At 42.7% G+C, this 11,153-nt stretch overlaps 1 protein-coding gene across 1 annotated transcript; it reads left to right on the plus strand.

The window, feature by feature from the left end:
• Positions 1–268: 268 nt before the first annotated feature.
• On the plus strand, positions 269–9,426 carry hs2st1b (heparan sulfate 2-O-sulfotransferase 1b). The gene is made up of 7 exons (XM_068707891.1): positions 269–837; positions 2,229–2,467; positions 6,113–6,198; positions 6,606–6,744; positions 6,831–6,928; positions 7,936–8,093; positions 8,266–9,426. The coding sequence occupies exons 1-7, from the start codon at positions 714–716 to the stop codon at positions 8,490–8,492; spliced, it is 1,071 nt and encodes a 356-aa protein (XP_068563992.1). The 5' UTR covers positions 269–713; the 3' UTR covers positions 8,493–9,426.
• The last annotated feature ends 1,727 nt before the right edge of the window (positions 9,427–11,153 follow it).

Raw genomic sequence — 11,153 nt, forward strand, 5'->3', positions numbered from 1 at the left:
GATAAGATTAATGTGTCGGGGGAGGAGCGGAGCTTAAAAAGACTGCTGAGAGCCAATGAAAGATGAGTGGAAATAAACACGAAACACACAGCTAACACTGCGATATTTGAGCAGAGAATAGAACATTTAAAACCCGTGTTTTCTACGTGGATTGTGTTTTTTTGTCGTGGTAAAACCCCTCCGGTCCAGTAGGTGGCGGTAGGCGCATTTATCACTGGTTTGTGAGCCTACAGTAAGAAGCTACCCTCCAGTGATGCTACGTGCTGCAACAAGCCCCTGTACCGCCGCTGCACATAGCTGTAGTTGGGAGTCGCTTTTGACGGTTTCTTTTCCTCCTGCACCTTCTAGTCGCATTTAAATGGAGCCCATGGACTCTGCGTGCTGTCAGTGGGGCTAAAAGCAAGAAAGCGAGACATTTGTAAAAACACGCAGTTGACGAGCTTCTTGGTTCTTTAAAGATGACGGCAGCGTGAGCCTTACGTGACTTTATAACGATAGTTAGCGGAGAAGCTAATGTCAGTTTGTTTGGCTAACGTTGAGTTAGCGCTGTTGAGTGTACGCTAATGGCGCTAAACACCAAGCAGCTAAGTAAATCAACTTGGATTAACCTAGTTAGTTGGTTAGCAGCGTAACACAGTAGTTTAGGTTAGCTCCTTTGCTTTATTAGCCGTTAGCAGTGGATTTGAGACGTTTCACTGTTTGATCCCGGTTTGATGGGGCTTTTAAGGACCATGATGCCCGCAAAGTTCCAGCTTTTGGCTGTTTTGGCATTCGCTCTGGCGATGCTGTTCATCGAGAACCAGATCCAGAAACTGGAGGAGTCCAGAGCCAAACTCGGTACGTTAAGACCAAAACAAAGGTGGCCCGTTCACTTTGTTTGTAATTAATGAGTTGATGAAAAGCGCTGTTTGAGTCTTTAAAGTAATAGTTATTCCGGACGAATATGTTTGGGGCAAAAGAGCGGAGTTACAATTAGTGCGTACGAGGTTAATGACGGAGTTTTAACAGAATCAAAAAACAAAGAACAGAATCAAAAAACAAAGCAACATTAAGAGGCTTTTATGAAGAGTTAAGTTTGACAAAACAAAACAAACGTTTTATGAAGCTACTTCTAGGTTATTTTTTTTTTGATATAACTCTTATTTGGTTGTAGTTAAATTCTGCACTTATTTTTGAGGAACAGCTATTTGAAATGGCAATTGTTAGAAAAGGCCAAATTACATTCTACATACAAACACATCTTTACGTTATATTTTACAGATGAATAATTTAGTTTTTCTTCTTGCATCATTAAATTCACAGTCAAAGGCAATTCAATTGAATGAGGTCATCTGGGTCATGCTGCGACACGCATACATACAACACACACACGTTGGAGAGCAAATGAGTGCAAATTAAGACTTATAGCATAAAATAGTTTTATCTTATTTTACTTTACAGTAGTACTTGTTAGAAGTAGTCAGAAAAAAACAGCCTGACCTGCCAGATGGTGTGATTTATGCGTTTCTCGCGTGATCTCGTGACATGGAAGAATCAGGCTGCTGTGCATGGTCGATCTTGCCCTTCAGTAAAGCTAAACCCACGCTGAGGGCAACTAACCGCCTCTACATTTACTGTACAACATCTTTAAGAAGAGGGTAATTACAGGGGCCAAGAGCAAAATAGCTCTCTCCTCGTGTTCAGACATGCTGGGCAGCATGACGCCTGCATTACATTGAGCTCCACACAGCTGATTCAAGAGATACTGTCAAGGCCATTCCAGTAATTGGCTTTAATTAACATTTCAGTGGAGACGAGAAGTGGGAGAAAACACTTTTAATTATGCCTGCTGTCAATATAATCATCAGCGGCTTAATTGCTTGTTTCAGTGTTATTGTATTTGTAGGACTTTGTTGCTTTTCTTAATTAAGACAAGACTTCATTTTACATTTTTACAACAGATGTGTCTTTGTCTTAATTGTAGTTTCGGTGGCCTCACACCTACTGTGTGTGCTGCCAAATGAGAACAACAATAAGCACCAACTAACTTTTGTCTCATTAAAGCCCAGGCAGCAGAGGATGTCAGCCAGTCCATAATCATACAAATTAAACATATTGATTCCGATTAGAAGCACTTGCCGCAAACAACCGATAAATGAAAATGGGCTTTTTATTTGACAGTCCTCTCAAAAGCACACGTCTATGATAATTGATGGTAAATATAATTATTTTGTTTTGTGCCCGCACAGAGCGTACCATTGCCAGACACGAGGTGGCTGAAGTGGAGCAGCGCCGCGGCGAAGGTGCTGGGCGGGAGTCGTCCCCGCCGGCAGAGAGAGACGACACGGTCGTCATCTACAACAGAGTGCCCAAGACGGCCAGCACATCCTTCACCAACATCGCCTACGACCTGTGCGGGAAGAATCGCTTCCACGTACTGCACATCAATACGACCAAAAACAATCCCGTCATGTCTCTGCAAGACCAGGTACGGCCGGCGGCCATCTTTGTGTTAGATGCAGTAGTAGTGCAAACTAAAGCCAGATATACAGCGACGTCAAAATACCACTCAAAACATGAAAGGGACGAATTTATTACATGATTTAAACAATTTTACTTTTGACTTTTTAAATACAGATTTCCAGCCTATAAAAGCTGCTGGATAGAAACTTGACTCCACCTCTCACATGAGCACATTTCTCTTATTATACTAATAATCCGGTCCGTAATACAACAAAGAGGAGAAGAAAGAAACAAAGACAGAGGGGTCCTTTGTTGTCATAACAGATGCTCCCCTTATGACAGGCTTTGATCATCACAACTGAAAATGTGAAACCAAAAATAAGACACTGTTGTACTGGTTGTAACATGAAACATTTTCACACAAATGTGCTGATGATGTTAACATTCTGACCTCACATCTGTGCAATGTGGACCTTCAGCAGCAGTGTCTGTTGGTCAAGTCTCAGGCTGTAGATTGTAGTTCTGTTCATGTTCTGAGTGCTGTCTTATCGTTTTAGATCTGTCAGTGAGTTATGTAAAAAGAACATGCCGGATGAAAGGATGATGGTTTAATAGTGCTGCGGTTTTTCTTAATTTCGATCACATGGTAAAATGTCATCAAAGGCTTCATGGTCGGCACAAAAAACAATAATATCATTCAGTGAAGGATGCTTTAAAGTAGTTTGTTACAGATGGATAGATAGTGTAGTCAGACTATAGTAGTCACTGTTCTGGCTCTATGGACATGAAATGAAAAAAAATAACTAAAGTGTTTGAGTCCTGACTTTTAAGTAAACATCCAATGGACAGTGTGAAAACTGTAGCCTGTTTCCTGCATTGTCACCAAATTGTACGGTCTAAAAAAGTGAAGCCGATGCAGAAGCGTCTTAAACTTGCATTCTCTCTAATGGCCATCAGGGGGCGACTCCTCCGGTTGCAAAAAGAAGTCAGGTTGTATAGAAGTCTGTGAGAAAATGACCCTACTTCTCTCTTGATTTATTACCTCAGTAAACATTGTAAACATGAGTTCATGGTCTCAATGACTGTTTCAGGTCTTCTCCAATACATCATCGTTTTCATTTAGTAAATTTTGGTCTCATTTGGGTAAAATAGACCATAAAGCAGAGTGTGCTTTAGCCACCTCGTGATTGACAGGTTGCTACCAAGGCGTTGTCCGGCCACCGCTGGGACAACGCCGGTCCTCTGCTGAAAGGAGATCCCCCGCGATACTGTAGTGAACGTGGGTCCGACTCGCAACGACCCTCTGGCGCCATATGTGGATTTTTGACTAACTAATTGTAGATTATTGTAATGTGTGTTATAGTTAAAACGGCCAGCAGGTGTCGCCAGCTCACCACTAGGGGGGTTGTCTGTGCATGGTATTCACGCTTCCTTGCAAAGTTTCGCAGAAGAAGAACAGCAAGCGAAGAGTAACGTAGAAAACAGACACCCTCAATAAAACATTTGTTTGAACTGTATTCAAGGTGTCTGCTGCCGTTCTTTGGTGCGCCCGTCATCATCCACTGACGGGAGGGCAACACATAAGGGAGAGAACTCACACATGCAAACAGTGCGGCGTCTGCCGTCTCACATCAGGCTGCCCCCCCCCCCCCCCCCTCCATCCAACAAACACTCTGCTCATGATAGAACAGAGACGAGGGGAAAGAACCAGTCCGCTGGCTCATTAGAGCCCAACTCATTTTACGACAGGAACATTTGTATCCAGTAATAGCAGTTGGCTCAGCCAAAGCTGGTCACTACGTCTGAGTTTGTCGTGGTTTGACTCTCTCAAGGCGCAGAGTGTGTGTCAAAGATAACAGTAATAAATGGAGGTGGTGTAGGAAACCTTTTTTTTTTTTTTTTGTTGCATGTTTTGATTATAAGAGTTATAACATTTTATGAATGGATGTAGTGTCATTTAGGTTTCATGCTATTGACCAAAGGTGTAACTTCCCCTGTAGACGAGGGAGTCATGCTTCCCTCATTTTCTTTTTTTTTTCCAATATCCTATTTCTGGCCGTGTCAAGTTTTCTAGCTTCAGCCTTTCTTACCGAAATGTCTCTGAACATTTTCCTCTTATGGTCCCGCCACCCTAATCCAGATAAAAGATGCTCTCAGTCGGAAAGAATGTTGATTTATTCATCCCAGTTGCCTTCTTTCGATTGTTGCTGTGCACTCGCAGCAATAAGGTTAGCGACAGCAGAGAGTGGAGCAGCGTTTCCTGCCCCAGGATTTACGTTTCAGCCTGTTTGATGGACTTATTTGTATGCAGCTTGACAGGAAGACTGCAGACACTACTCAGACTGTGAAAGGACCTCAGTGTGTCTGCATGTTAATCTATAGTTCTAGTAAGTTTAGCTAATATTCTCCGGAATAAAGGAAACGCAATAATGAAACATCCATTGTAAGGCAGTAGAGCGCTCTGCTCTTTGTGGTAAATATCTATGATAAACATGAACTGTATATTAGAAGTGGACGTAGTCACTGTCACTTACACCACTGGTTTGTGGACTAAGGTTCTGAAGCCTCGACTTTTGGCGTTTTTGGCCGTCGCCATCTTGGTTTTTGCAACCAGAAGTGACGTGAGATACGGCGCTAAGGACAAGCAAACATTTGTAGGCGTCAAAAATGTTACAATTAACTTTCTATGAACAGAAAACACTCACACACACACACACACACACACACACACACACAGTGAAAGGGTTAAAGTTCTAAGATGCTGAGGTAACAACCTGTCAATCACAGTAAGCCCCGCCCTAAAGCATACCCTGCGTAATGGTCTGTTTGACTCTAAATGGACCATAATCTACTAAATGAACATCATGCTGTATTGAAGAAGACTTGAAACTAGAGATTGAGACCATGAACTCATGTTTACAATGTTTACTGAGGGAATAAATCAAGAGAGAAGTAGAGTCATAATAGACTAAACTTCTGTACAATCAGAGGAGTCGCCCCCTGCTCGTCAGTAGAGAGAATGCAGGTTTAACTTTCACATCGGCTTCACTTTTCAGAGGTTTCTGCCTGATTTAAAAAAAACATCAGCAGCAGTTTGAGTGAGAAGTTTAAATGTCAAATGAACACTGCTGAACTAAAGCCGCCACATTGCACAGTTGCACCAACAGTTTTCCCTAAAACTAAAGTCAACCGTGAGCAAAACAGTTTTTGCACAAAGTAACTTTTCACCCACCCTTAACTTAACACTTAACACTTAACTGCAATCGCCTGTTGAATTATAACGGATCTTTGTTCTAATAACAGAACAAAGAGAAGCAACATGTGATTTAGCTAACATATGATACAGTGTGTTTGTCTTTAACCTAATTATTTTGGTTCATTTTGAGCTCATCTGCTGAACACAGCGGCCTCTTACTGTGAGCCAGTGTGATTCACATGTAATCAGTTCTCACTAAAGTCAACTGCAAAGACTCACTACATCCCTTTTTAAAATGTCAAACAGACTCCATGTCTTTCCAGCAGGAATCCAAATGTGTTCGTCTTCATCAAAGCCAGCCATTTTCACGTCTCTGTCCCAGTGTTTCTTTTTTCTGTTGTTGCTGCTGTTTTTTCCATTTTGCTGGAGTTTCCCTGCTGCTCCGTGATTAGTTTCCATTATCTTTGGCTACAGGTGCGCTTTGTCAGGAATGTCACCTCATGGAGAGAGATGAAGCCCGGCTTCTACCACGGCCATGTAGCTTATCTGGACTTCTCAAAGTAAAGCCCTTCATTTCCTGTAATACCATTAATATCCAGATGCGTTACAGACAGTTAGCAGAGCAGATAAAGGGAGGCCATGTATTGATTGCTAACCTGTGCTTTAGCGTTGATTAATAGCATTGTTGTCCTTATCTCCCCCGACGCTATCATTCCAGCGATCGCAGGTAATTATCCTAATGGTGGAAGCGTTCTCCAGTGAGAGAGAGCGCCTGTTAACTTGCAGCCTCAGTTCGCTCCCTGATGCTGCCACGCTTCCACTGATGGAAGCGCTGTTTCTCTAGTTCAATAAACACTTATTAATTAGACGGCAGCTTTCGTGTTCTGATGTCTGTTGGACTTGAAAGTAATCCTCAAGTGTCTGTTCCATGCCAATGAAATATGTCAGCCTCTTTCTCTGTGTTCAGATACGGGGCGAAGGGTAAGCCCATGTACATAAACGTGGTGAGGGACCCCATAGAGCGCCTGGTGTCGTACTACTACTTCCTACGCTTCGGAGATGACTACAGACCTGGTCTACGGCGAAGGAAACAAGGAGACAAAAAGGTCTTTATTTATTTCAGCAGACGTCTTTTGTGCCGGTGCCTAATGTTGTACGGGAATGTGTGACGGCTTTCTCCGTTGTCTTGCAGACCTTTGATGAGTGCGTGTCATCGGGCGGGTCTGACTGTGCTCCTGAGAAGCTCTGGCTTCAGATCCCCTTCTTCTGCGGCCACCATTCAGAGTGCTGGTGAGCGGACCGCAAGCAGAACACAGTTTCAATGAGTCCAGGACGCCTGAAGCTTAGAGACGAAGAGCTGGAGAAATGTCAGAGGGAACAAACCGACAGCGTGGGAGCATTTTGCTTATAGAACACGTGATTAATTACACAATTTAACCATCGTAGTGTGCTTCCGATCATTTCAGTAAAAATATGCAATCTGTAGATCGCCATTGATGCTTTCGAGTCAGATAGAGATACGTTGTGAACAACCAGTCTGTGTCGTTATCGGCAGGAGGAGAGCTGGTAACGTTAGTAACGTAGTAACAGCTGTTGTTGTAACAGTGGGAGCAGAGCCAGACTGGTGCGCAGGTTCCGGTTATTGACTTTGTGTTGCGTTCAAGCAGTAGAAATGAGTGTTGGATGAAAGCAAATGATAACGATATCGTGACGCGTTCAAATGTAAACGTGTGAAATGTAGTTTCGGTGAGAAACTTAAATAGAGTTGTTTGAAAGTAATGTTTTCACATGAATAAAATAGACATAAGATGGATATTAAAGCAGCTCATTCAAAATATGAATGCCAAGATTTGTTTAATAAAAAAAAATACAATCTTTTACTTCCTAATAATTTGAATGTTTGTAAAAGAGAAAAGTTAGTGATGAAAATTAATCATTTTGTTCATTAGCTACAGGCTTATTATTATTTGGTTAATAACTGTAAAACCGTGATTTTTCCTTGACAATCGTAATATTTAAATTTCCTATCGTGACTGCATTACACTGTATGATTCTGTCATTATGCTCGGTGTAATCTTCTTTAATGTAGACCATAAATATAGAAATAAATATAATAATTGCCATTAAACTTTCAATTGCAACATTTCTCTGAAATATTGTATCTAGATATTTCCCTCAAACATTTCCGCCCTACAGCACGGAGTGAAACTCATCACGGAGCTTTTAATATCAGAAGTGAGTCATGGACTTTTTTTTCATCAGGGGGTTCTTGATAACATTTTCTGTGTCGTGTGCAGGACTGCAGGCAGCAGATGGGCCCTGGAGCAGGCCAAGTACAACCTGCTGAACGAGTACCTGCTGGTTGGAGTGACTGAGGAGCTGGAGGATTTCATCATGATCCTGGAGGCGGCGCTGCCCCGCTTCTTCAAGGGAGCCACAGAGCTCTACAGAACCGGTGAGGACTGCGGGTCGGGCTCCGACGGCACACCAGCGTCTCACATTGAGGCTCCGCGCACAGAATGAGAGCCGCTTCTGATGGCCGATTAACCCAAACGGTGGTTCTTGTATAACTTTGGTTGGTTCTTGTAGTCCACTAATGAACATTAACTCTCCTTCTGTTCCTCCAGGAAAGAAGTCGCATCTGCGAAAGACCACGGACAAAAAGCCCCCCACCAAAGAGACAACAGCCAAGCTGCAGCAGTCCGACGTCTGGAAAATTGAAAATGAGTTTTACGAGTTTGCGCTCGAACAGTTTCAGTTTGTGCGCGCTCACGCCGTCAGGGAGAAAGATGGAGAGCTCTACGTCCTGGCTCAGAGCTTCTTCTATGAGAAGATCTACCCCAAAGTGAACTGACCAAAGGAGGCCAGGAAACGGACAGCTACAAGTCATTTACACTGGGAGGAAGTTCATCAAGCGGTGCTGCTGGATGCCTTCTCTGACCCCGTTTCAGTGAAATCCCTCTCGCGCCGTTCTGTGGACTCCCTATGAGGAATGTGTCTTAACTCTTTTTACTGCGGCAGCAGCTGTTGAGAGAACTTAACGTGGATATAAACAGTCCGTCTGAACGGTGAGAAAGAATTCAAACCCAGATGAGGCTGAACTGAGTGCTGGATGTGAGACTTCTCCAAAAGCCAAACACAAGCCGCCTGTGATTCGTGCAGTTTGGTATTTGCTGTGTTTGGTTTTTGGTTGAAGCTTCAAGATAAAAGCCTCAAACCTCAACTAGTTCAACTAGTTTTAAAACCACTGTTAAATGGGTTTTTCTGGCAGATTGACAGAAGCTCAACTACATGTTGTATTTTATTTTTTTGCACACTACATTCTAGGTGCACACATTTTAGTTTAAATGTTAAAACTGTTACCAAAAAAAACAAAACAATCAGAGCTGTATTTGTACATACTTTATTACATGTTTTTGGACCAATTGGTAGCAAAAAGAGGATAGATTGGACCATTGCATCCTTTGGTGCGTGACAAGTATTTTGTTTTAGTGTTTAATCACTGAGACAGTGACGTGCATCTGTGATAGAACTGATGGAACACTTAGCCGGTGAAATGGCCACAGCTGGAGCAGCAGAACGGTGCTAATGTAGAACTAATGCGCGGCTGTGAGTACAGGGCTGAGCTTCACGGGGACCGAGGTGGAGGTAGAGCTGAAAGTGCCTTTAATACAACGTCATGGACTTCTTCTTTTTCCACTGATCCCACAATCGTGTTCTCTCTTTGTGTGTATTCATGTTCTGTTTCACACCTCATTAACAATCTAAACATAAATGCATAACTGCAACTTCCCTGGCTCATTTCTTCCTCACTGTACTTGACCATGTCTACAGTGTGTACTTCTGATGAGCTCCTAACAACGATGTCCCGCGATGGTTCTTACTGATCTTCCATTTAGAGACGTTTAGTCCCCTCTATGGATAAAGCACAGACTCTATATGAAGATGATCAAGCTTTAAAATCCATGCTTTCTACATTACCCATAGTGCAATTCGATTGCATCTTTTTTTTTCACGTTTATTTAGTATTGACAATACATAAACATAAGGAGTAGCAATGCAGTGTATGACGGCATATTTAGCTAGTGCTTATTTCCGATGCCCATTCCTAGAAGAGCCTTTCAAATAACAAAAATAAGACGATTTGGCATATTTTGTTTTCCTGTTAGGAATAAAAGCACAACTTGTAGACATACTCATATATACAGTATATATACACATTCAGACACATAGATTGCAATGACTGCAACGATAAATTGATGATCAAAAGAGGTGGCGATTCATTTTCCGTCAATCGACTAAACAAACACTTGTAAGTCTCCTGTTGATTATGTCAGGATAGAAGGTTTTATTTCATAAAGTACTCCCATATGCGGACAATCAGGCTTGTTTTGTTTTTTTTGCACCCTCTTTGGGCCTCCTGCAGCGCCTATGAGCCCGGTAGCTCTCTGACTTCCATTTCTCGTCTTTTTGGCTCCATAATCACAGATTAATTGCCCCGCTGTATCTTACTCAACATGGAGTACTTAACCACTGAAAGCGTGAAATAACAGACTGGGAACGGGATGATCTGCTGTAGTCGGCGGTACTAACCGACTCCTGCCTCCTCTCGTGTGGGAGCGTATAGACGGGAGGGAGGGTGTCTGCGGGGAGAGGCGCTAACACGCTCCACCAGTCCACAGCCTGTTCTTGTGTCGACGCAGAGACGAGCACAAAGGGCCCCAACCCATATTTGACGCTTTGTGGCCATGGACACAAGGAGAGGCTGCCAGTCTCAGAAAATAGAACTCAATTAACAGTTTAGCTGCAGGCATATTGGAACATTGTTTCATTAACGAGATGAATACAGTCTGATAATTACTTCATCTCAATTAGAAGAAAAAAAAAAAAAGGCTGCACTCTATATCGATTGTGGCTGATGAGCTTGAAGGTTAATTAGGAACACAATAATTCAAAAGTCTATTCTGCTTTGTTGTTCTTTGACAGTTGTGGGATCTGTTGTGCAGTTTTTTTTGTTTTTTTTAAAGGACTGCAGGTGTTCCTGTCACAATAATACTTGATGTTATCTAAGTAAACAAAAAGAGGGTTGCCTTTTGTTTCAGCGAAAGAAGCACGCTTCTCTCCTAACCTTCACTCCAGCTAGTAAACAGTTTTGGGTTCCTGCCTCGCTGTTCTGCCCTGAGCCACAAGAGGGAGCCGTGGTCCTTCCTAAAAGCCTCCGCAGAGCAGCGCGGGAGCTTGGACTGACTGGAACGGTTCACCGAGCCCCCATTAATGCACCTGCGCAAAGCCAAATGGAACAAACTAATAGTGCATTACCATTAACAATACAAATTACACCATTAGGCACACTTGGCTCTCAGGCCTTGTCATAGCTATAAATAGTTTCACTTGGTCTTGGACAATTTGTGCTGTACTTGCATAATGACAGCACTCAAATTAATTCAGGGTGTGCGAATGGAGAACCCAAATTGCTGCATGTTTTGAAAGGGGACATTTTGGACTTTTCTTAATG

The sequence above is a fragment of the Cebidichthys violaceus genome, unplaced genomic scaffold (genome assembly GCF_023349555.1).
Source record: "Cebidichthys violaceus isolate CVI_PGR_0920_01 unplaced genomic scaffold, fCebVio1.0.p SCAF_13, whole genome shotgun sequence".
Taxonomy (NCBI): domain Eukaryota; kingdom Metazoa; phylum Chordata; class Actinopteri; order Perciformes; family Stichaeidae; genus Cebidichthys; species Cebidichthys violaceus.

Bases quoted from the DNA above. Each gene is read 5' to 3' on its own strand.
- hs2st1b (XM_068707891.1), top strand. From the start codon at position 714: ATGGGGCTTTTAAGGACCATGATGCCCGCAAAGTTCCAGCTTTTGGCT. The intron at 2,468-6,112 runs GTACGGCCGGCG...CTTTGGCTACAG, and splicing joins TCATGTCTCTGCAAGACCAG to GTGCGCTTTGTCAGGAATGT. The intron at 8,094-8,265 runs GTGAGGACTGCG...CTGTTCCTCCAG, and splicing joins CACAGAGCTCTACAGAACCG to GAAAGAAGTCGCATCTGCGA.